Source organism: Stenella coeruleoalba (genome assembly GCF_951394435.1).
Source record: "Stenella coeruleoalba genome assembly, chromosome: 5".
NCBI classification, from domain to species: Eukaryota; Metazoa; Chordata; class Mammalia; order Artiodactyla; family Delphinidae; genus Stenella; species Stenella coeruleoalba.
This window is the reverse complement of record NC_137150.1, coordinates 41,814,936-41,840,586: the sequence shown is the minus strand read 5'-3', so window position 1 is coordinate 41,840,586 and position 25,651 is coordinate 41,814,936. Positions and strand designations below refer to the sequence as shown.

The 25,651-nt window shown below is 38.8% G+C and overlaps 1 protein-coding gene across 1 annotated transcript in view; it reads right to left on the bottom strand.

Moving 5' to 3' along the window:
* The window catches only part of OTOL1 (otolin 1), a 64,273-nt gene extending 49,616 nt beyond the window's left edge, over positions 1-14,657 (bottom strand). Inside the window, exons 1-3 of the mRNA XM_079922865.1 lie at positions 14,326-14,657; positions 10,174-10,241; positions 8,903-9,022 (exon numbers count right to left, since the gene is read on the bottom strand). Of these exons, the coding sequence (XP_079778991.1) occupies positions 8,903-8,987 (85 nt within the window). The 5' untranslated portion in view covers positions 8,988-9,022; positions 10,174-10,241; positions 14,326-14,657. The remainder of the gene's footprint in view (positions 1-8,902; positions 9,023-10,173; positions 10,242-14,325) is intronic.
* Between the last annotated feature and the right edge of the window lie 10,994 nt (positions 14,658-25,651).

The window sequence follows — 25,651 nt, the reverse complement described above, 5'->3', positions numbered from 1 at the left end:
ATGTCTGGTGAATATGGTGGATGAATCAGAACTTCCCAGCCAAGCTGTAACAGTTTTTGCTTAGTCGTCAAAGAAACATGCGTTCTTGCATTATCCTGATAGAATATTATGCATTTTCTACTGACTAATTCCAGACGCTTTTCATCGAGTGTTGCTTTTGGTTGGTCTAACTGGGACCAGGACTTGTTGGAATTAATTGTTTCATTTTCCAGAAGGAGCTCATAATAGAGGACTCCCTTCCAATCCTACCACATACACAACATCACCTTCTTTGGATGAAGACCAGCCTTTGGTGTGCTTGGTGGTTGTTTATTTCTCTTGCCCCACGATCTCTTCTGTTCCACATTATTGTATAGTATCCACTTTTCATCGCCCATCACAATTTGTTTTAAAAATGGAACGTTTTCATTACGTTTAAGTAGAGAATTTCAGGCAGAAATACCGTCAAGAAGGTGTTTTTTTCACTTAACTGGAACCAAATCATCAAAGCGATGAACATAACCAAGCTGGTACTAATGATTTTCAACACTTGATTTGGATATTTTGAGTGTGTCAGCTCTCTCCCACATGGTATAACGTTTAATGTCTCAATTTGATCACTATCAACTTCAACTGGTCTACCCGACCATGGAGCGTCATCCAGCGAGAAACCTCCAGCATGAAACTTCGCAAACCACTTTTGGCATGTTCAGTCACAGCACCTTCTCCATACACTGCACAAATCTTTTCTTGCGTTTCAGTTGCTTTCTTACCTTTCTTGAAATAATAAAGCATAATATGCTGAAAATGTTGCTTTTTTTCTTCCATCTTCCATATTAAAACAGCTACACAAAAATTCACCAATTTTGATATCTTTTTTTTATTTTCTAAAGAATTTATTTATTTATTTGTTTATTTATTGGCTGCGTTGGGTCTTCAGTACTGCGTGCGGGCTTTCTCTAGTTGCGGCGAGTGGGGGCTACTCTTGTTGCGGTGCGCTGGCTTCTCATTGCGGTGGCTTCTGTTGTTGCGGAGCACGGGATCTAGGCGCGCCGGCTTCAGTAGCTGTGGCTCGCGGGCTCTAGAGCGCAGGCTCAGTAGTTGTGGTGCACAGGCTTAGTTGCTCCACGGCACGTGGGATATTCCCGGGCCAGGGCTCGAACCCGTGTCCCCTGCATTGGCAGGAGGATTCTTAACCACTGTGCCACCAAGGAAGCCCCAGATAAGTCTTTTTTTTAATGCACGCTGATATGACAGCTGTCACATACAATCTAACAAAATTGTTTTGAATGAAGTTAATGACAACTCAGTGCTACTAGAGCCATCTTACAGAAAAAACCAAACGAAACTTCTGGCCAACCCAATATAGTGCTGGTTGTAAGTTTTTCATAGATGCTCTTTATCAGGTTGGGGAAATTCCCTTGTATTTCTACTTTTATCAGGAAGCAGTGTTGAATTTTTTCAAATGCTTTGTCGGTATCTTACAAGAAAATCATATGTTTTTCTTTTTTCATTCTGTTAATATTAAAATTACATGATTACTTTTTTCAATGTTAAACCAGCTTTGCATTTCTGGGATAAACACCATTTGGTTGTGATATATTATTCTTTTACCATATTGCTAGATTCAATTTGTTAATTCTCAAATGATTTTTTGCATTCATGTTTGTGAGAGATATTGGTCTCTAGTTTCTTGCCATGTCTTTGTCTAATTTTGGTATCAGGATTATTCTGTAGTCATAAATGAGTTGGAAATTTCCCTATCCTATTCCGTTTTTTGGGGAAAAAAATGTGTAAAATTGGTATTTCTTCCTCAAATATGTGGTAGAACTCACCATGAAATCTTCTGGGCCTAGGGTTTTCTTTGTGAGAAGATTTTTTAACTACAAATTCAATTTGTTTAATAGATATAGGGCTACTCAGTCCATCTATTTCTTTTTATTTGAGCTTCAGCAGTTTGTATCTTTTCAAGAAATTTTTGTTTATCAAAGTTATTGAATTAATTAGCATAAAGTTGTTCATAATATATTCATAATAAACATCTTTTTAATATATGTAGGATTTGCTCTAGGATTACAGTATACATATTTAAGTTATTACAGTCTATGTTCAACTAATATTACACCACTTTACAGACAGCAGTAGACCCCTATCTACTTACATTTCCCCCATCCTGGACCTTATGCCACTACTGTCATACAGTTTACCCATACTGTCATACAATTATGTTATAAACTGTACAATACATTGTTACTATGTTTGCTTTAAAGAGTCAATTATCTTTTAATGAATTTTTTTAAATAAGGAAAAAACTTTTATATTTACATAAATAGTTTTTACTTCTGATTCTCTTCATTTCTTTAAGTAGGTATAAATTTCTATCTGACATCCTTTTCCTTGAAGGACTTTCTATGGCATTTCTTGTTGTACTACTCTGCTGGTAATAAATTCTATCAGCTTTTGTATGTCTTTTAAAAAATCTTTATTTTACCTTCATTTTATGAATATATTCTAGTTGGGTAAAGATTTCTAGAATGATGGGGTATTATGTCTTCTGGTACTTAAAATGTGTTGCTCTACCATCTTCTAGTTTGCGTTCTTTATTTGTCATGCTTATCTTTGTGCCTCTGTATGGAATATGTTATTTTCCTTTGACTAATTTAATTATTTTTTCTTTATTCCTGCTTTTAAGCAATTTGATTATCTGCCTCGTGTTGCTTTCTTCATGTGTCTTCTGACTGAGGTTTGCTGAGCTTTTGCTGTCTATGGGATTTGGTAATACTCTGTCATTATTTCTCCAGACATTTTTTCTACCCTCCTTGCGTCTCTCTCCACCCCTTCTGAGACTCCTATGGCATATATATGAGGATACATGAAGGTTTCCCACAGTGCACTGATGCTGCATTCACTTTTCCATCTTCTTTTCTCTGTTTCATTTATGATAGTCTCCATTACTATGTCTTCAAGTTCACTAATCTTTCCTCCTAATCGTGTCTAATAATCTAATAATTTCATTCAGTATATTTTTATCTAAAACATCATATATTTCATCTCTACAAATTTAGTTTAGGTGTTATTTATACTTTCCATTTCTCTCTTCATCATGCTCATGTTTTTCTCCACCTTTTTCAATTTACACTGTGTATTTATAATAGCTGATTTATTGTCCTTTCCTAAAAATTCTATTATCAATGCCATTTTTGTTTCTATTAATTGACATCTGTCTTCATTATGGGTCATCTTTTACTGCCCCTTTGAATACGTGGTTATTTTTTATTAGATGCCAGACATTGTGATTTTTACATTGTCAGATACTAGATGCTTTGTATTCCTTTAAATATTTATGGACATTGTTCAGGGATGCAGAAATTTTCTTGGAAATGGATACTAGTTTTTTCCCTTTAAGTATTTTTAGGTTATGTTTTAGGATGTGGTTAATTTACTTGGAAATGGATACTTTTGAGATTTGCTTTTAACCCTTATTAGGCAGGTTTAGAACAGCCTTTAGTCTAGGATAGGGTTCAGCAAACTTTTTGTAAAGGACCACATGGTTACTAGTTAGGTTTTATGGGCCACATATAATCTGTGGCATACTCTTCATTTGCTTTCAATAACCCTTTAAAAATGTAAAAACCATTCCTAGCTTGTGAACTGTACATAAAAGGCCAGATTTGACCCACATGTCATAGTTGTCTACCCCTCATCCAGGGTTATTTGCCTCTCTTATCAATCCCTGGGAATAAAGAAGCTTTTCACTCTGGCTGGTACAAACACAAACTATTCCTGGAACTGTGTGAGCTCCATGGACTATTCTGACTAGTCTGAACCTTTCTGTATAAACATTTGAAAGCCAGATCTCTAGAACTCTCTAGCTGTGCAGCTCTTTCCTCTCGAGTACTCTGCTCTTTCCATTATAAGTGGCTTGGCCACCATGAACTCTGCACTCTGTCTCCTCAACTAAGGGAGTCTGCCAGGTTCTGTATGGACTCCCGCACCCTGCAGTGAAGCCCAGAAACTCTCTTTAGCCTGTAGCTTGAGCAATCATAGGGCTCACCTTGTTTGTTCCCTTCTCTCAGAGATCGCTCTCATGTACTGCCTGTTGTCCAATATCTGAAAGCCATTGTTTCATATATTTTGTCTGCTTATTTCGTTGTTTAAGATAAATCCTGCGCTTGCTAATCCATCCTGGACAGAAATGGCAGTAAACAATACAATTTTTTTTTTCTGACCACGAGGTGCATTTTACAGGATCTTAGTTCCCCAACCAGGGATTGAACCCCAGCCCTCAGCAGTGGAAGTGCGGACTCCTAACCGCTGGACTGCCAGGGAATTCCCAAGATTACAATTTTTAAGTATTTGTTTACTTAAAATTAAATATTGATTCAAGCTCAAGTGAAAGCATCTCAGTTTATTTTCTTCCTATAACTTACGTAAATCAAATTATGTTCCTATATTACATGAACCACAGGAAGAAAACATTTTCTTAGGACTTTTTTGGAAAAGAAATTTCATATGTAAGTATAAATAAGAAAATGTCTATTATTATTGAAATGACAAATTTTCATTTAATTCTAATATTTCCTAAGAATGAGAAAGTTGTTAAAAATTATCATTAGCTAAAGAGAGGAAGCTATAGGACATGCCTCACCTAGATATTACAACTAGGACATATTCATATTTGTTTAAAATTTTTGAAATGTGGGACTGACATCATACTTGGTTAGTAAGTAAGCTTTATATTCAGAACAGCAATAGATATTTTTAGGGTTCTAACAATTTGGTTTTTAGAAAAAATAAAAGAGTTTCACTTATTTAAAAACTAGGACAGCAATTTTGGTATTATATATGTAAAGCCTTTAAATGTATAAAGTAAACAAATTCAAATTACATGGGTCTTTTAAAAACCATCAACTAATTGCTCTGAATAACTCTAATGACTTCTTTCAGACTTTGTTTAGAATGCAAATTACTTCAAATGACATGTTCACTATAATTTTATATCTTTTTCTATTTTTAAACTATTTAACTTGTGGTGGTATTGCTTTCCAGCAATTAAGCTAAAAATGTGCCTTAAATATTCAACATTAGAACCTAAATTACATGAGCAATAACATCTCATCCATGAATTTCCAAGAAAAAAAATTTTATAATTTAACTCATGCTTCTTCCACTAACTGAAAAAAACAATAATACACCTGAGAAGAGACTTCCATTTAAAAAAATTAAAAAATAAAAATAGGGACTTCCCTGGTGGCACAGTGGTTGGGAGTCTGCCTGCCAGTGCGGGGGACACGGGTTCAAGCCCTGGTCCGGGAGGATCCCACATGCTGCGGAGCAGCTAAGCCCAGGCGCCACAGCTATGGAGCCTGCGCTCTGCAGCCCACGAGCTCACAGCTACTGAGCCCACATGCCACAACTAAAGCCCGCGCGCGCCTAGGGCCTGTGCTCCGCAACAAGAGGGGCCCCCACTCTCTGCAACTAGAGAAAGCCTGCGCGTAGCAACGAAGACCCAATGCAGCCAAAGTTAAAAATAAATAAATAAATAAAGTTATTTTTTTAAAAAAATAAATTAAAAAAAATAAAAATAAATGCTACTTCTAACTTGAGATAAATTCACAGAAAACAAGTCTACCTTCACTGGAAGATATTAAGGTCATTCTAGTTCTATGATCAAATAATACATTTTCATGTTCTTATTTATCAATGAAGAATATCTTTTTTACAGAAATTAACTAAGATCATGCTAGACCCTCTGGAAAGCAAGGAAGTATAATATGCATGTTTCCTGCCCTCATGGAACTGACAATGTGTTTGTAAGACAGGGCATATAAACATAGGAAATAAAATAATAATGTATAAAACATAAGCAATTTGTGATTTAGTTTTAAAAAACAACATTTGTTGAAAGTCTGCTATGTCAGCAATTTTATACGTATTATGTCTAATCCTTTCAAAAATCTTTTAAGATGACCATATTAAATGGAATTCTTTGGTTGGAAATAAATCTCTCCAATCCCCTCCATTCTCTCTCTCCCTCTCTGTCTCTCTCTCCCTGTCTCTCTGTCTCTCTGTCTGTCTGTCTCTCTCTCTCTCTCTCTCTCTCTCTCTCTCTCTCTCTCACACACACACACACACACACACACACATATACACTTTTCCTTCTCCTTTCAGATTGGTTTCATTCTAAAGATCAAAGGCTACCGAAACCTGAAACTGACTAGAGCTGTCTTGGGGCTTGCATTCTTATATTCTCACAACCAGAGAGAAAATATAGCTTTTCTATCCCAGCTTCACCTTGAAAAAATAAAGGTTGAAGGGAAAATTCTGATTGGTCTGCCTTAGATAAATGTTCACATCTTGGTGAGATTATTGTCACCATAGGGATGAAGAATTATAATTGGTCCAAACAGAGGGGTCTTTTACCATTAGGAGAAGTAGCAGCACAATAAGGTCACTGAAAGATACGTCGTAAGCCACTATGTTCCTTCAGATACACCCAAGCTTCTTTTTATTACTCACTCAAGAAACACACAGCATGAGATTAAAAAAAAAAGAGAGCATTTATGGAAAAAACAGAATGTAAGTCATTTTCATGCCAGTAATGTTTTTTTGAAAAAACCATGTCACTTGTCTCACTTTCCAAGTTTGGCTGATTTAATGTGTTTCTGTCTCCGCCAGGTTTTCTATAAAATCTCAAACAAGGATTATGACTTGTGGGCCATATAAGACCTGCTGCCTGCTCTGAAATAAAGTTTTATTGGGGCAAAGCAATGTCTTCTATTTACACATTGTCTGTACCTCCTTTCATGCTTCTCAGTAGAGTTTAGAAGTTGTGACAGAGACTGTATGGTCCACAAAGCCTAAAATATTTACTGTCTTGCCCTTTACAGAAAAGTTTACATAGTCCTGATCTACATGCTTGATTATATTCAGATTCAGTTGCTTAGATCAGAATACTTTGTATGTATGCTGTATATTTTTTTACATCATATTATGAAGCGCATAATACTTTACCATCCTACTTTTAGTGATAAGATGGAATCACCTCAAAAAGTTAAACATAAGTGACCATATGACCCACCAATTTCAATTCTAGGTATATAACAAAAGAAACTAAAAACATATGTCCACACAAAGACTTGTACACAGATGCTCTTAGCAGTGTTACAATAGCCAAAAATAGAAAGAACCTAATTTCCATCAACTAATGAATGGATAAACAAAATGTGGTATATCTATACAATGGAATATTATTCAACCATTAAAAGGAACAAAATACTGATACATGCTACTACACAGATGACCATAAAAACATTATGGTAAGTGAAAGAAGCCATATCATTTGATTCTGTTTAAATGAAATGTCCAGAATAAGCAAATCCACAGAGAGAGGAGATAGATTAATTGTTGCCAAAAACTGGTGGGAAGGAGGAATGGAGACTTACTGCTAATAGGGATCAAGTTTCTTTTTGAAGTGTTAACAAAATGTTCTGGAATTAGATAGTGGTGATGGTTGCACCACTCTGTGATTATACTCAAAACCACTGAATTGTATACTTTAAAGGGTGAATTTTTATTGTATGTGGATTATTTCTCGATAAAGCTGTTATTTTTTAAAAGGATGAAATCAGAGGGTTCAAATTATATGACCCTGATCCCTCCATTATAAGATTTTCCCATCAAATTTTACCTCATACTTTTATTATTTATACATGATTGTTGCCCAGAAGCATTATTTCCTTAGAAGTTGCAAAACAGTGATTTTCTTATTCTACCATTCTCTCTGTACCTTTAGGCTGAACTTCTTCTATAAAGAATTTTCTTTCATCAGCTCTTCAGTTATATAAATATACAATTCATACAGGTAAGGCAGGATAAGCTTGGTTCTTTTCCTCTTTCAGTTTTTCACAGAAATGATTGGTGGTCTGGCAACCTCCAGTGGTGAATGGTGAGATATTTGTTTTGTTGTCTTTACAAACTAAAACTCACTATATATATATATATATATACTGTGTGTATATATATATAGTGTATATATATATACACTATATATATATATATATATATATATATATATATATATATATACTGTGTTTCAATTCAATGCAGTCAGTCTTTTTGATGCTCAAATTGCCCTGTGCACTGGGAGCTCCTTTCCAGTTGGCTGCTATGCACTGTTGGCATGATTTCATTAGACTTTTTTTTAACAGCATTATTAAGATATAATTCACATACTATTCACCCATTTAAGGTATACAATTCACTTGTTTTTAGTTTGTTCACAGAATTGCACAATTATCACCATAATGGATTTTTAGAACATTTCATTCCCCTACAAAGAAACCCCATGTCCATCAGTAGTAACTCCGCATTTCTCCTACCCCCAATCTATCCCCTGCCCTAGGTAACTACTAATCTACTTTCTGAATCTATAGATTTGCCTATAAAGGACATTTCATATAAATGGAATCATACAGTATGAAGTCTTTTCTGTCTACCTTCTTTCGCTTAGCATGTTTTCAAGATTCACCCCTATTGTAGCATTTATCAGTACTTTATTCCTTTTAATGGCTGGATAATATTCCATTGTACAGATATAGCACATTTTGTTTGTCCATTCACTAGCTGATGGACATTTGAGTTGATTCCAAGTTTTGGATATTATGATATAATGCTGCTATGAACATTTGTGTACAAGTCTTTGTGTGGACATATGTTTTCAATTTTCTTGGGTATAGCTCTATTCCCTTTTTCTCCTTTTTGAGCTGTGATTGTTATGCATTGTACATGTATATATGTTACAAACCCAACAATAGGTTATTCTACTTATTATCTTATATATTTTTTTATTTTAAAGAAGTTGAGAGAATAAAGGAGAGGAAGTATATAAACTAGAGTTGGTTAAATTAATCTCCTTACTTACTATTTTTGGTTCTCTTCCTTTGTCGCCATACATTCACGTCGCCATCTGGCATCGTTTCCTTACTCCAACATAGCCTTGCTCCCATCCACTTCCTTTGTGCTGTTCAAATATGTTGCATTCCTATGTGTTATAGGACCAATAATTCATTTATATATGTAATTTCACAGAATTGCTTTTAAATTGTAGTTCAAAGAAATAAGCATCTTTTATGATTATATAATTACCTTTACCATTACTTTTTGGGTTTTGGTGTGCAGTTGAATTACAATCCAGGTGTCACTTGCTTTTAGCCTGAAGAAGTCTTTAGTATTTCAGATAAAGTGATCTCCTAGCAACTAATTGTCTCCACTTTTGTTTATCTGGGAATGTCTTTATTTCACCTTTTTTGCAGAATCTAAGATTCTTAGTTGACAATTTTTTTCTTTCAGTTCTTTGAAAATGTCATCACACTACCTTCTGTCCTTCATTGTTTCTGAGAAGAAGTCATCTGTTAATCTTATGGAAGTTCCCTTGTATGTAAAGAGTCCATTTTCCCCCCACTCCTTTTGAGATTTCCTTTTTGTCGTTGGCTTTTACTCTTTTCACTACAACATGTCTGGGTATGGACCCCTTGCATTTACCCTGCTTGGACTAGGTGAGTAGTTTCCCAGGGCACATATATAAATCTATGCTTACATTCCTTATATATATACACTCCACCAGGAAGCAACAGTCAAAACACTGTGCTTTAGAGTTACTTTAAATAATTCATTTATGTGTGTGATTAATGCTATCAAATTGATATACAGCTAGATTTGTTTTATTTCCATTAGTTTTTAATATTTAATAGTTCCTTTTTATTCTTTAATTTTGTTTTTAATTATGTAAGCCAAAGTACCAAAGTCAAAAGACAATAAGGTGTATCACAAAAGTCTCACATGAGTCCCATCTCCTCCTTGGTCCCTGACTGCCCCTCTAAGTAACCGTATTTGTTTATTTTGGTTAATCATTACACTGTTTCTTTTTGAAAATGTAAGCATTGGTGTGTATGTACTCTTATCCCCCTTTTCTTATACAAAAGATTGCATGTAAAAACACCATTCCCCACCTAGATCTTTTTATCCTTTCTACAACTACAAAGTACTCAGTTGTGTGGATATACCATAGTCTATTCAATCTGTCCCCTATTGATGGACATTTGGTAGTATTTTGTTTGTCAGTGTATTCATTTTCTACTGTTGCATAACAAATTACCACAAATTTAGTAACTTAAAACAACACAAATTTATTACCTCACAGTTCTCTGGGTCAGGAGTCTACACACAGGTTGTCTGGGTCCTCTGCTTAGCATCCCACCAGGCTGAAATCAAAATGTTGGCCAAGGCTGTGATCTCATGTGAAGTTTGCAGTTCTCTTCCTCCTTCACTAGTATTTGCAGAATTCAGTTCCTTATGGTTGTAAAGTGAAATCCCTATTTTTTTTTCACTAGCTGTCATCTGGGATGACTTTCAGAAACTAGAAGCCTCTCTCAGGTTCTAACCACAGAACCCCCTCCAGAGGTCCTCTCACATGTGGAGCTTACTCCTCCAAAGCCATCAAGAGAATCTCTGCTTCGAGAAAGAAATATCGTATGATATCACTTATATGCAGAATCTAAAAAGAAGTGATACAAATGAACGTATTTACAAAACAGAAATGGACTCAAAGACTTAAAGAATGATCTTATGGTTACCGTGGGGGAAAGGTGGAGGGAAGGGATAATTAGGGAATTTGAGATTGACATGTACACACTGCTATATTTAAAAAGGATAACCAACAAAGACCTACTGTATAGCACAGAGAACTCTGCTCAATGTTATGTGCAGCCTGGATAGGAGGGGAATCTGGGGGAGAATGGATACATGTATACGTACAGCTGAGTCGCTTTGCTATGCACCTGAAACTATCACAACATTGTTAATCGGCTATACTTCAATATAAAATAAAAAGTTAAAAAAAAAGGGTACAAGGAAATGTTGAGAAAAAAAAAGAGAGAGAGAATCTGTTTCAAGGACCCACCTGATTAGGTCAGGTCCACTCAGTATAATCCTCCTTTTGTTTAACTCAAAGTCAACAGTTTAGGGACCTTAACTACATCTGAAAGATGCCTTTACATTTGCCATATAATATAGCCTAATCCTGAGAGGGATATCCTATGATATTCACAGATTCTGCTTGCCCTGAAGAGGAGGGAGCTATGCAAGACATATGTTGGGGGGAGAGAATGGGTGGGTCTAAGTATTCTGCCTACTACATTTAGAATTACAAATAATGCCTCAATGAAAAGCTCTGTGCGTTTGTTATTTTGTATTTTTTGCCAGTGTATCTTTGAGATGGATTCCTAAAAAAAAGATTATGCCTATGTAGTTGCTCTATATTGCCAAAGTTTCCTCCAGAGAGGTCAGACAATTTTACATTTCCATCAGCAATGTAAGAAAGAGTCAGTTTCCCAACAGCTTCACTAACAGAATATGATGTCAGACTTTTTGGTTTTTCCAATATAATTGATAATAAATGGTATCACTGTAATTTAAATTTGTATTTTTCTTATTATGAGAGGATTTAAGCATTTTTTTCATATGTTTAAGAGACATTCTGAGCTTTGAGTGTAATGTGTTCAAACTCTCTAGGTGATGGAGATGAGAAAGAAAATCTGGCATTGGGGAAAGTATAAAAAGACAATGACTTTTTGAAAAGCTCATGAAACCTATGCATCTGCTCCCCAAAATAATTTTATCTAAAAATACCCATGGGCATCTTTATACACAATTTATATTATTGCCTTGAATGTTTCTTGCTTTCACATAGGCAACGTAGAAAAACACTTTATTAAAAAATTTTTCTCCATATTGTATATGATTGTAATTTCTATCTTTCTTTTGATTTCCTCACATATTATACCCATATTAACCTCATTCACTGCTCAAGCTTACTTCCCACCATGGGAGCCACAAAACACAGATGCTTATTCCCCAGCACCCCTGACATTTAGGGCATGGACTACTGGCACAGATTTGGCCAGTTAAATGCAGCAGCCTGGCATTCTCAATTTGGACAAAGAAGCAGGAACAGCACAACATCCGTTATGGTGGCTGGGCCAGCAGCTGCTGGGTGTGATATTCAGCGCCGTTAGCAACAGTGGTGAAAACTGAGGCATCCAGAGCCCTCTAGAGGCAGCAACGTGCTTCCCTGACTTTGATTCTGTTGTGCAACCTTGGCTGTGGCTGTGGCTGCCTGGTTAGTCTGCCACTGTTCCTGTTGGCTTCACAAGGCTCATCTGCCAGCCCTCCCAGAAACTCTGGGAGCAGCCCCATATTCTTTCAGTAAAACCCTTTTCTGCTTTATCAACCCTGACTGGTATATTTCTTTTTTTTTTTTTTTCTTGCAGAAATTAGTGGCAACTTCCTGAAAATGTGAAATAAATCAAGTCGTTCCAGTGAAATGAAAATTAGCTTGATGACTGCTCAGAAATGAGAATCCTGAAGTTATTTTGCAAGAATAAGAAGTTACATTACAGTGATCTTTGACATTACACACTTGTCAGCTTTAATATCCAACTTATTTCCACTTCTGGTTTCTAATAAGTGCTTAATCACAAAGATGTGAATTATTGTAACCTTCAAGACAGCTGGAGGCCTCGCTGCCCCCATGATCTTTAGGTAAAATTTTCTTGTACTCAATAATTTCATGGCTCATGAAATCCAAAGCTCAATCTCAAGGTTTCTACTAGTTCTGCGCCAACTGGCATTTGCCTGGCCTCACCTCTAAGCTCTGATGTCCTTACATCCTACCTTATCCATCCAACAATAACTCCATCTCGGCCCCCTTTTCACACACAAGCTTTTGTGTTATTTATAGATGTGACCGAACCTTTCTTTTGGTTGGGGGAAAGCACAGAAAGGTCACATCAAGTAATGTTGTACCATTTTACTGACTCTAAATTTTTCTTTCTATTAGACAAAGCAGTGGTGGTCATTCTTTGAAGCTTTGGGACTCATCAATATCCAGACACCAAGAGGGCTCCCCTTTTACCCAGTGATAATCTTGTACCTTGTCTTTGTTGTTTCTATACCACTTCTTTGTACCGACCCTCCCCAATCTGCAAGAGGCAGCCACGATGCCTTGAAAAGGATTCAAATTATAAAAGCAGGCATACAAAAAGCAAAACACACAGTGTAGAGTTTTGGGGGTTTTGTTGGATCTCTGGATTTTGTTCAACTTTTGATTTCTGTTTTACATCTACAACGGGCTGTTACGTGGAAAACAGGAAAGTCCTGAGGAAATTTAATCAGAATACTTTATTAGAAAGAAAGTTGAAGGAGAGGCAGACAGGTCCCTCAAGGGAACTAAATGAGGATTACTGGGTAAGGAGGTGACAGGGAAAAGAGCATGTACTAGAGCACATGAGAGGAAGTAGGAGGAAGAGCTGAATCACAAAGATGGGGTGGGGGAGGGATGGCAAGTGAACGAACAGAGTCATCATCAAGGGCAGCCAGATTCCTAAAGCATCTTCTGCAAGGAGGCTGATGGAAGCTGAGCCAATGCCCAGTCACCACCCGTGGCCATTGCAGTGAGAGCCAGACAGCTCAGTTACTACTGATACACTGAGGGGCTATGGCGACTTTCTTTTCATTGCTGATGGGGGAGGGCTTGTCACCCATGGGTCATCCACCAGAAGGACATTTATCTGGACTCTACCACATCCAAAATGTGTCCTATAGACACTTCATTTTTCAAACGCCCAGGATTTGCAAAAGTCCCCCAGAGAGGGAGTTGGAAGACAAAGGGGCAAGTCACCAGTTCCAGCATTGGGCACAACTGAGCAGTGACAAAATCTATCCTAGTTACACATTTATCAACAAATGATTTCCAACAGACAGTTCTCTCAAAGAGGAATTTGGGGGTCAGCCCTTAAATGTTACAATAATTTCTCTGCAGTAAATGAAATAAAAAACTACCATCGGGCTTCCCTGGTGGCGCGGTGGTTGGGAGTCCGCCTGCCGATGCGGGGGACAAGGGTTCATGCCCCGGTCCGGGAAGATCCCACATGCCACGGAGCGGTTGGGCCCATGAGCCATGGCCGATGACCCTGCGCTTCCAGAGCCTGTGCTCCGCAATGGGAGAGGCCACAACTGTGAGAGGCCCACGTACCGCAAAAAAAAAAAAAAAAAAAAAATACCACCACTTGATTTGCAAAATTAAAATAATCTTGTGTCAAGGAACACTAGGAGTCTCCAGGTCTCTGAACTGACCACAAGTCATGTTATCTCTTTTGGCTTCACATCAGTGGTGGTATCTGTAATTGTCAGGGTTCTCCAGAGAATTGTACCAAGAGGATATAGATAAAGATATAGATATAGATATATAGATATAGATGATATAGAGATAATAAGAAATTGGCTCACATGATTATGGAGGCCGGCAAGTCCCAGGAGGTCCAACAGCACAGTTTCAGTCCAAAGGCTGGCAGGTTGGAGACTCAGGAAGCAACAATGTTTCAATTTGAGTTCAAAGGCAGGAAAAAAAAATCAATATCCCAGTTCAAAGGCAGTTAGGCAGGAAGAATTCTGTCTTACTCAGAAGAGGGTCAGACTTCTCGTCCTATTCAGACTTTCAACTGATTAGATGAGGCTTACCCACATTAGGGAAGACAACCTCCTTTACTCAACCTATCAATTTAAATGTGAAGCTCATCCAAAAACACAGAAACACCCAGAATATTTAACCAAATATCTGGGCACACATAAAATTAACCATCACAGTATCTTTAGCAAAGTCTGAATCTTTGGTGCTGTCTTTGTCAGCAAGGAAGGAATTTCAAATCCAAACTCCTATTTTAAGGTTATCTCAGCAAAATAACTTCTAAACAAACTCTACCATATTGCCAGGAGTCTACATACAATGCTATCTTCTCAGTATCTCCATTTCCAGACTACAAAAGTACTTCTTCCAGCACCAGAAAATTCACACATTTGGCCACCTTCAGTAGCAGCTTGGTCAAAGAGCTTGTCATTTTTCAGTGGCACCCACAATTATCACTGCAGAAACTTGAATCAAAAGATTTACTCAAGTGTGTGACCAAAACTATTTGCCAGGAAAGTCAGGCCATGAATGAGCTGCTCCCATGCCAAAACTGAGAGTAAATTTACTTTCTTTTTCTCTCAAAAGAGAAGAAATTACCGTCTGATATCCAACCACTAGTTTCAAGGTTTGATCTTGGGAAACCATAAATTGTGTAATACAGAAGAACTTTGTATCTGGCTCCCATTTCTTGACAAAACCTCTTGAAAGATGCTAGTTGTGAATTTAATGCTTCTCCTAGCAGTAAGCATGGCTTCTTTCAGGACTTTTGACAGGGTTTTGATGCCAACATATGCCTGTGTCAAAGACAGTGAATCACTGCAACATGTCACAAGGCAGGAAAGCCTAGTGCAGCGCCAAGCATCCAGGGACCCCATCTGTACACAGGGTATCACGATTTTTCTTTCAGACAAAGTTTTGCTTGGCTAAGATACACTGCACCATTTTGAAACTGTTGACAACCCTTCCAGTTTCCAGAAGAGAAGTTGGACTTTTTCTCTGATGGCATCAGTATGCACGTAACAGACGGAAAAGAGGAGCTGCCTGCGCTGAAAAACATCATTCATTTGGTTGAAGAAACTAGTGGTGGAAGCTCCACGATCAGCTGTGAAATATCAGGAGAAATGTCAACAGTTACATAGGGAGTCACATAATTTAGGACAGATGCTACTTCAATTACCCTCCCCTGCTCCAACCTCCTCCCAATTTAACCATTCTCAGGGCACATGGTTTCAAGTCCTCTCTGGATGTATGTAGCTTCTTTCCTTTCTGGTGAAACTAGAATTCTAGTAGGATCCAAGGTTTTTGTTTGAGGTCAAATCCAAGTGTTCATAAAATCCTAACCTTTTCAAATCAAGGATTTTCCCAGAGATGTTCCAATGAGCTTCAGAATGAACAGACACAAAGTGTCCACTGGTTTTGCTGGATTAAGAATCTCATTGGCAAGAACTCAGCCACACTAAGAAGCACACCAGCTTTTGTGTTGGAGATAAAAAAGGGAAGCAAGTGAAATAGACATCTCATCATTTTACCCAGGTGAGTATCTCAGTTACAGGCCTGTCCTTCTCATTCCTGCTTGGCTGACAGAGTGAGCTGAATTTTCTGTCATGGAGCAGGTTTCCACCACAGCTGCTAGAGCAGCAGACATGTCCAGCTCCCCATGCACTTTGGGTGCTTCAACTACTCCCCTCACTCCTTCCTCCCATAAGGAAGGGAAGAGAATTAAGGATTGGTCATTAGCCCACATTTTATCAGCAGATGAAGCAGCTTTTTCTTTAAGCCTTGCAGCCATGTTCCAGTTGCTTCTCTTCCATTTTGTTTCTTTAATCTAATTAGTACATTTATGTGGTCCTGGTTTTTTGGAGCAAGTTCACAACATTCTTTGTGTTCTAGCAGCTCCTCCTGAGGCTGGGAAGATAAGTCTGGTCAAAATCTTCTCCACGGAGCCACTCATCTTAATTTCTGAAAAAGCTTATTGAAGCCTTCTGGCCTTGATAGGGACGCTGTCCTCCAACCAACTTTGCCAAAGAGCCTTAAATGGGCGGGGGAGGGGGGGAGATCAGACAAGGTTCAGTCAGAAAAACAGGAAGCACTCTGTCATTTAAAACAGAAAAGAAATGAATGCTGGGGGTTAGGCTACAACATCGCTGGAGAGCCTAGAGGAGACCAGAGGGGAAGGAGGTGTCCAGAGATCAGGACCTACAAGAAGCCATGCTGGTCTTCCTCACGCAGTGGGACCACATTCTCTGTGGCTGCTGCTGCCACTGATGCCCTGCAGGTCACCACAGCTGCTGGAGCCAGAAGTCAAAGGGCCTCTGCTTATTTCCATCTTCGTATCACATGGGAGTCCCTTCCATGGAAGAACCTAACGAAACCAGCCGTCAAGCTGGGAGATGTAGCTCCCAGGCTTTCTCCTCAATGGGACGAGACAAGTATGGGGCTGAGTACACCCAGATAATAAGATGTGATTAGTCTTGTGGATCAAAGATAAAGGACTTTATTACTCAAGAGCACAGCAGGCAGCGTGAAGTTCATGTTCACATCTGTTCTCCTTACCACCCAGCTCAAGTTCTGCAGGGCAAGGTCCAGTGGCCAACATTGAGTATCACACACACAATAGGTTTGTATCCCAGTTTAGGAGCCCCAAGCTTAGGAAATCCCTAAGGGGACTTTTAAAGGGGACTGCTAGCAAACCTGCACAACCATTGCTCCAGAGAGATTATCTTTATTATCCTGAAAAGCAAACAAATCTGCCCTCTACCCTATAAATAAACACTATTGCTATCTTCCAAGACTATTTGCCATACAAACATCCTCCCAAAGATAGTTGAGAACGAATTCTGATACAAATTGTGCAGGAATACAAGAAACCCATGAAGAATTATCTCCCACAAAGGCAGCCAATAGATTTTTGAAGCAACACTAGGGAAAGTATTAGAAAACCTCTACCTGTAACCAAGGAAAGGATTCCCTTCACCTGTGAAAGTTGCTCCCTTACTAAGTGAGCATCTACCCTCCATCTAGTCAAATCAAGAGCTCAACATGAATAATCACTGGGGTGAGAGATGTTAAAACAGACTACCATCTTTTTTAAGTCATTAGCAAGTAGTCAAGGAGGAAGGACAATGAAAAAATGTCTGGACAAGGCTTCCCTGGTGGCGCAGTGGTTAAGAGTCCACCTGCCAATGCAGGGGACAGGGGTTTGAGCCCTGGTCCAGGGGATCCCACATGCCGCAGAGCAACTAAGCCTATGCACCACAACTACTGAGCCTGCGCTCTGGAGCCCGCGAGCCACAACTACTGAAGCCCGCATGCCACAGCTACTGAAGCCCACATGCCACAGCTACTGAAGCCCGTGCACCTAGAGCCCGTGCTCCACAATGGGAGGGGTCACCATTTTGAGAGGTCCATGCACCACAACAAAAAGTGGTCACCACTCACCGCAGCTAGAGAGAGCCCGCATGCAATGGCGAAGACCCAACACAGCCAAAAAAAAAAAAAAAAAAAGTCTGGACATAAATGAGGTTTCTTCTGTTGATCAATTCATTTGGAAAGGAAGTACACCAGAAGAATGACTTGAGAAGCTCTCTAACAATTTTGTATTAAGAGGTGTGTTTCTTGAAACGACTGAGGCAATGATAACTTTTCAAGAATTTCTTGCCAACATTTACAACACAACTAAATGTATAAACATACCAGATTTACATTTGCTCACCAATTGACAACTTTTTCTTTTCATAAATTCCAAGTACCAAACACTGTGCTAAGTACCAAAAACAAAGTTGAACAAGACAGACAAGATCCCTGCACTCATAAGGGTTATATTCCAATGAGATAGAAAGATAGGAAGCAAGAAAAGAAATGTAAAAATACAAAAATTACAGGTTTTGAGAGATGCTGGAAAGGAGATAAACAGGGAACTACAAGAGAGGCAAAGGTTTAATCAGATAAGGTGAAGATACACCATTTAAATTCAGGACAATGGGAAGACGGTGGAGTAGAAAGACCCTGAGCTCACCTCCTCTCACAGGCACACCAAAATCACAACAATATACAGAACAACCATCAATGAAAAAGATCGGAACCTACCAGAAAAGATCTTCTTCAACTAAAAATATAAAGATGGAACCACAAAGAGATGAATAAGAGGGACAGAGTCATAGTAGAGTCAAGCCTACACTTTTGGGTAGGCAGCCCACAAACGGGAGATAATTACAATTGCAGAAGTTCTCCCCAAGGAGCAAAGGATCTGAACCCCACGCGGGGCTCCCCAACCCAGTCTTGTGCTAGGAACGTTTGGCTTTGAATGCCAGTGGGGCTTTCAGGAGTCCCAGAGGCCTGAAGAAAATAGAGCCTCTATTCTTAAAGGGTACACACAAAATCTCACATGCTCCAGAACCCAAGGCAGAAGCAGTATTTTGAAAGGATCCTGGATCAGACCCACCTGCTGATCTTGGAGGGACTTCCAGAGAGACAGGAGACAACGGGAGCTTACCCTGGGGACACAGACAGTGGTGGCAAGCATTTTGGGGAGCTCATTCTACCACATGGACACTGGTGCTGGCAGTCACTATTTTGGAATTCTCCCTCTAGCTTATTAGCCTCAGGACCCAGCCCTGCCCCTACCCACCAGCCTGCAGGCACTAGTACTGGGATGCCTCTGGCCAAGCAACTAACGGGGCAGTGACACAGCCCCATCCACAAGCAGACAGGCTGCATTAAGAACCCCTGAGCCCACAGCTGCCCCCTGGACACAGCCATGCCCACCAGAGGGCCCAGCACCCAGCCCCACACACCTGTGCACAGGCACTAGACCCAAAACCCCCAGCAGAGACCTGCAGCCACAGATCCCAGGGCCGAGCTTCATCCACCAGTGAGCAAGCACCAGCCCCAGAATCCCCTGGACCCAGACGTCACCCACCAGTGAGCCTGCTGTAGCCTCAGGACCAGCCTGACCCACCAGCAGGCAGACACCAAACCCAGGACAAATGTAGCCCCACAGCCTGCCATGGCTAGCAGCAGTTTGGGGACTGGCTGGGCCACAGCCCTGTCTACCAGCAGGCCAATATAAGCTTTAGGACAACCCAAACCCCACAGTCCTGTGTCAGAAACTGGCCCAACCTGCCAGCAGTCTGACACCAGCTCTGGGACCCCTGGACCATAGAGCCACATCCCAGAACACGGCTCTGCCCACCAGTAGGCCAGCACTAGCCCTAGGTCCTAGCCTCACCCATCAGGGGACAGGCACCAGCCCCAGGATCTCCTGGACCCCACTCTGTCCACAGTGAGCCAGTACTAGCCCCAGGGCCCTCCGGGGTTCTGCAGCCAGCTGCCCCATGACCCAGCCCCAACAACCAGAGGCTTTCAACCTCCACACAAGGCCAGGCCTGGCAACCAACCAGACCAGAGCCAGCCATGCCTACCAGACTGCCCACAATAGTCAGCTGACCAAAACAGAAGGACCCATGCAGCCCACATATTGGACATCCCAAGAGCATATAACTCTGGTGACCAGAGGGGAGAGCATTGCTGGGATGCACAGGATGTCTTCTACAAAAGGCTACTTCTCCAAGGTCGGGAAATGTAACCAACCTACCAGATACATAAAAATAAAAACACCAAGTTAGGCAAAATGAGGTGATAGAGGAATACATTCCAAACAAAGGAGCAAGATAAAAAACTAAGTGAAGTGGAGATAGGCAATCTACCTGAGGAAGAGTTCAAGGTAATAATCATAAAGATGATCAAAGAATTTAGAAGACAGAAGAATGGATGAACAGAGTGAGGAGTTAGAAGTTTTTAACAAAGAGTTAAAAAATATTAAAAAAAACAAACAGAGATGAAGAATACAATAACTGAATGAAAAATACACTAGAAGGAATCAACAGTAGACTGAATGATACAGAGGAATGGATCAATAAGCTGGAAGACAGAGTAATGGAAATTACTGAAGATGAACAGAAAGAAGAATAAAAAGAAATGAGGACAGTTTAAGAGACCTCTGCGACAACATCAAGCATACTAACATTCACATTATAGGGGTCCCAGAAGGAGAAGAGAGAGAAAGGAGCAGAGAAGATATTTGAAAATATGATAGCTGAAAACTTCCCTAACTTCTCTGGTAAAGAAAGCAGATATCCAAGTCCAGGAAGCACAGAGAGTCCTCAACAGGATCAACTCAAAGAGGACCACACCAAGACACACTGTAGTTTAAATGGTAAAAATTAAAAATAAAGAGAGAATACTGAAGCCAGCAAGGGAAAAACAGTAAATTACATACAGGGAACTCCCAAATGCTATCAGCTGAATTTTCAGCAGAAATGCTGCAGGCCAGAAGGGAGTGGCACAATATATTTCAAATGATGAAAGGGAAAAACTTACAACAAAGAATATTCTACCTAGCAAGAGTCTCATTCAGATTTGACGGAGAGATTAAAAGTTTTACAGACAAGCAAAAGCTAAAAGAGTTCAGCACCACCAAACCAACTTTACAAGAAATGTCAAAGGGACCTCCCTAATAGAAAAAGAAGAGGCCACAACTAAAACATGGAAATTATGAAAGGAAAAAGTTCATCGGTAAAGGCAAATATACAGTAAATGTAGTTAATCAACCAATTACTAAGCTGGTAGGAAGGTTAAAAGACAAAAGTAGCAAAATTATCTATATCCACAATAAGCAGTTAAGGGATACACAAAACAAATAGATGTAAAATATGATGTCAAAAACAGCAATTGTGAGGGGAGGACAGTAAATTGCAGGGTTGTGAAAATGCATTTGAATTTAAGTGACCAGCCACTTAAAATAATCATGTGTAGATAGATAGACAGATAGATTGCTATATATAAACTTCATGGTAACCACAAATCAAAAATCTATAATAGATACACACACAAAAAAAGAGAAAGGAATCCAAACATAACACTAAAGAGAGTCATCAAATCAGAAGAGAACAAAAAAGAACTACAAAACAAGTAACAAAATGGCAATAAGTAATACCCATAAATAATTACTTTAAATGTAAATAGACTAAATGCTTCAATCAAAAGACATAGAGGGGGCTTCCCTGGTGGCGCAGTGGTTGCAAGTCCACCGGCCGATGCAGGGGACACGGGTTCGTGCCCTGGTCCGGGAAGATCCCACATGCCGCGGAGTGGCTAGGCCCATGAGCCATGGCCACTGAGCCTGCGCGTCCGGAGCCTGTGCTCTGCAACAGGAGAGGCCACAACAGTGAGAGGCCCACGTACTGCAAAAAAAAAAAATAAAAAGACAGAGGGGCTGAATGGAAACAAATATAAGACCTGTGTATATGCTTCCTACAAGAGACTCATTTCAGATCTAAAGACATATACAAACTGAAAATGAGAAGATGGAAAAAAGTATTTAATGCAAATGGAAATCCAAAGAAAGCTGGGGTAGCGATGCTTATACCAGACAAAATATACTTTAAAACAAAGACTGTTCCAAGAGACAAAGAAGGACACTACATAATGATCAAGGGATCAATCCAAGAAGAAGATAAACAATTGTAAATATATATGTACCCAGCATAGGATCACCTAAATACATAAAGCAAATTAACAGACATAAAGGGAGAAATTGACAGTAACACAATAGTAATAGGGGACTTTAACACCCCACTGACACCAACGGACAGGTCATTCTGACAGAAAAATTAATAACAAAACACTGGCCTTCAATGGCCACATGTACTTAATAGACATATAGAGAACATTCCATCCAAAAGCAGCAGAATACACATTCTTTTCAAGTGGACATAGAACATTCTCTAGGATAGGTCACATGCTAGGCTACAAAACAAGCCTTGGTAAATTTAAGAAAATTGAAATCATATCAAGCATCTTCTGCAGACACAATGCCATGAGACTAGAAATCAACTACAAGAAAAAAAATTGCAAAGAACTCAAACGGGGCTTCCCTGGTAGCGCAGAGGTTGAGAGTCCGCCTGCTGATACAGGGGACACGGGTTCATGGCCTGGTCCGTGAAGATCCCACATGCCATGGAGCGGCTGGGCCCGTGAGCCATGGCCGCTGAGCCTGTGCGTCCAGAGCCTGTGCTCCGCAACGGGAGAGGCCACAACAGTGAGAGGCCCGCGTACCGCAAAAAAAAAAAAAAAAAAAAAAAAGAACTCAAACATGTGGGGGCTAAACAATACGATATTAACAAATGGATCACTAAAAAAATCAAAGAAGAAACCAATATATACCTGGAGACAAATGAAAATGAAAACACAACAACCCAAAATCTATGAGACACAGCAAAAGGAGTTCTAAGAGGGAAGTTTACAGCAATACAAGCTTACCTGAGGAAACAAGAAAAATAAACAACTTAACCTTACACGTAAAGGAACTAGAGGAAGAAGAACAAACAAAACCCAAAATTGGTAGAAGGAAAGAGATCATAAAGATCAGAGAAGAAAAAAATGAAATAGAAACTAAAAAACAAAAGAAAAGATCAATGAAACTAAGAGCTGATTCTTCGAAAAGATAAAATAAAACTGATAAAACTTTAGCCAGACTTACTAAGAAAAAAAGAGAGGAGGCCCAAATCAGAAAAGAAAAAGGAGAGGTTACAACTGACAACACAGATATACAAAGGATCATAAGAGATAACTATGAACAACTATATGCCAATAAAGTAGACAACTTAGAAGAAATGGATGAATTCCTAGAAATGTACAATCTCCCAAGACTGAACCAGGAAGAAACAGAAAATATGAACAGACCAATTATAAGTACTGAAGTTGAATCAGTAATTAAAAAACAAACACAACAACAACAAACAAAAAGCCAGGACCAGATGGCTTCACAGATAAATTCTACCAAACATTTAGAAAAAAGTTAACACCTATCCTTTTCAAATTATTCCAAAAACTTGCTGAGGAAGGAATGTTTCTGAACTTGTTCTAAGAAGACAGCATCACCTTGATACCAAAAACAGACAAAGATATCACAGAAAAAGAAACTTACAGGCCAATATCACTGATAAACATAGATGCAAAAATCCTCAATAAAATATTAGCAAACCAAATTCAACAATATATTTAAAAGACCATACACCACAATCAAGTTGGATTTATCCCAGGGATGAAAGAATGATTCAATATCCACAAATTGATCAATGTGATACACCACATTAACACACTGAAGAGTAAAAACCACACGATCCCCTCAATATAGGCAGAAAAACATTTGACAAAATTCAACATTCATTTACGATAAAAACTCTGTAGAAAGTGCGTTAGAGAGAACATACCTCAATGTAATAAAAGCCATATATGACAGTCCCACAGCTAACATCATACTCAAAGGTGAAAAACTGAAAGAACTTCTTCTAAGATCAGGAACAAGACAAGGCCGCCCACTCTTGCCACTTCTATTCAACAGTTTTGAAACCCCTAGCCACAGCAATCAGACAAGAAATAAAAAGAATCCAAATTGAAAAGGAAGAAGTAAAATTGTCACTGTTGGCAGATTGCATGACACTATACACAGAAAATCCTAAAGATGCCACCAAAACCTACTAGAGCTCATCAATGAATTCAGTAAAGATTCAGGATATAAAATTAATATGAGAAATCTGTTGCATTTCTATACACTAACAATGAACCATCAGAAAGAGAAATTAAGGAAATAATCCCATTCATCACTGCATAAAAAAAAATAAAATACCTAGGAGGTAAAAGACCTGTACTCAGAAAACTGTAAGACACTGATGAAAGAAATGGAAGATGACACAAACAGATGGAATCCAGTCCATGTTCATTGATTGGAAAAATTAATAATGTTAAAATGACCAAACTACCCAAGGCAATCTACAGATTTGATGCAATTCCTATCAAAATATCAATGGCATTTTTAACAGAACTATTTAGAACAAATAATTTTTAAAAGTGTATAGAAGCACAAAAGACTCCTAATAGCCAAAACAACCTTGAGAAAGAAGAACAGAGTTGGAGGTATCACACTCCCTGACTTCAGACTATACTGCAAAGCTACAGTAATCAAAACAGCATTGTACTGGTATAAAAACTTACACATAGACCAATGGAACAGAATAGACAGCCCAGAAATAAACCCATGTGCTTATTGTCAATTAGTCTACAACAAAACAGGCAAAAGTATACAGTGCAGAAAAGATGGTCTCTTAAAAAAATGGTGCTGGGAAAACTGGACAACTACAAGTAAAAAATGAAATTAGAATATTTTCTCACATCACATACAAAAATAAACTCAAAATGGATTAAAAACCTAAATTTAAGACTGGAAACCATAAAACTCCTAGAAGAAAACATAGGCAATAAACTGTAGCAATATTTTTTGGATCTGTCTCCTAAGGCAAAGGAAACAAAAGCAAAAATAAACAAATGGGACCCAATGAAACTGAAAAACTTTTGCACAGCAAAGGAAACCATTGACAAAACAAAAAGACAACCTACTGAATGGGAGAAAATATTTGCAAATTATAGACCGACGAGGAGTTAATATCCAAATATATAAACAGTTCATACAACTTAATATGAAAAAAATTAAAAACCCCATTAAAAAATGGGCAAGAGACCTGAATAGAAATTTTTCCAAAGGAGATATATAGATGGCCAACAGGCACATGAAAAGATTTTCAGCATCACTAATCATCAGAGAAATACAAATCAAAACAACAAGGTATCACCTCACACTTATCAGAATGGCTATTATCAAAAAGACCAATGTTGACAAGGATGTGGAAAAAAGGGAAACCTTGTATACTGTTGGTGAGAAAAATGGGTGCATTCACTGTGGAAAATAGTATAGAGGTGCCTCAAAAAACTAAAAATAGAAGTACCATATGACCCAGCAATTCCACTCCTTGGTATATATTCAAAGAAAACAAAAACACTAATTCAAAAAGATACATGCACCCCAATGTTCACAGTAACATTATTTACAACTGCCAAGATATGGAAGAAACCTAAGTATCCATCAGTAGATGAATGGATAAAGAAGATGTGGTGTGTATACACACACACACACACACACACACACACACACACACACACACTGGAATACTACTCAGCCATAAAAAATATGAGATTATGCAACAACATGAATGGACATGGAGGGCATTATGCTTAGTGAAGTAAGACAGAGAA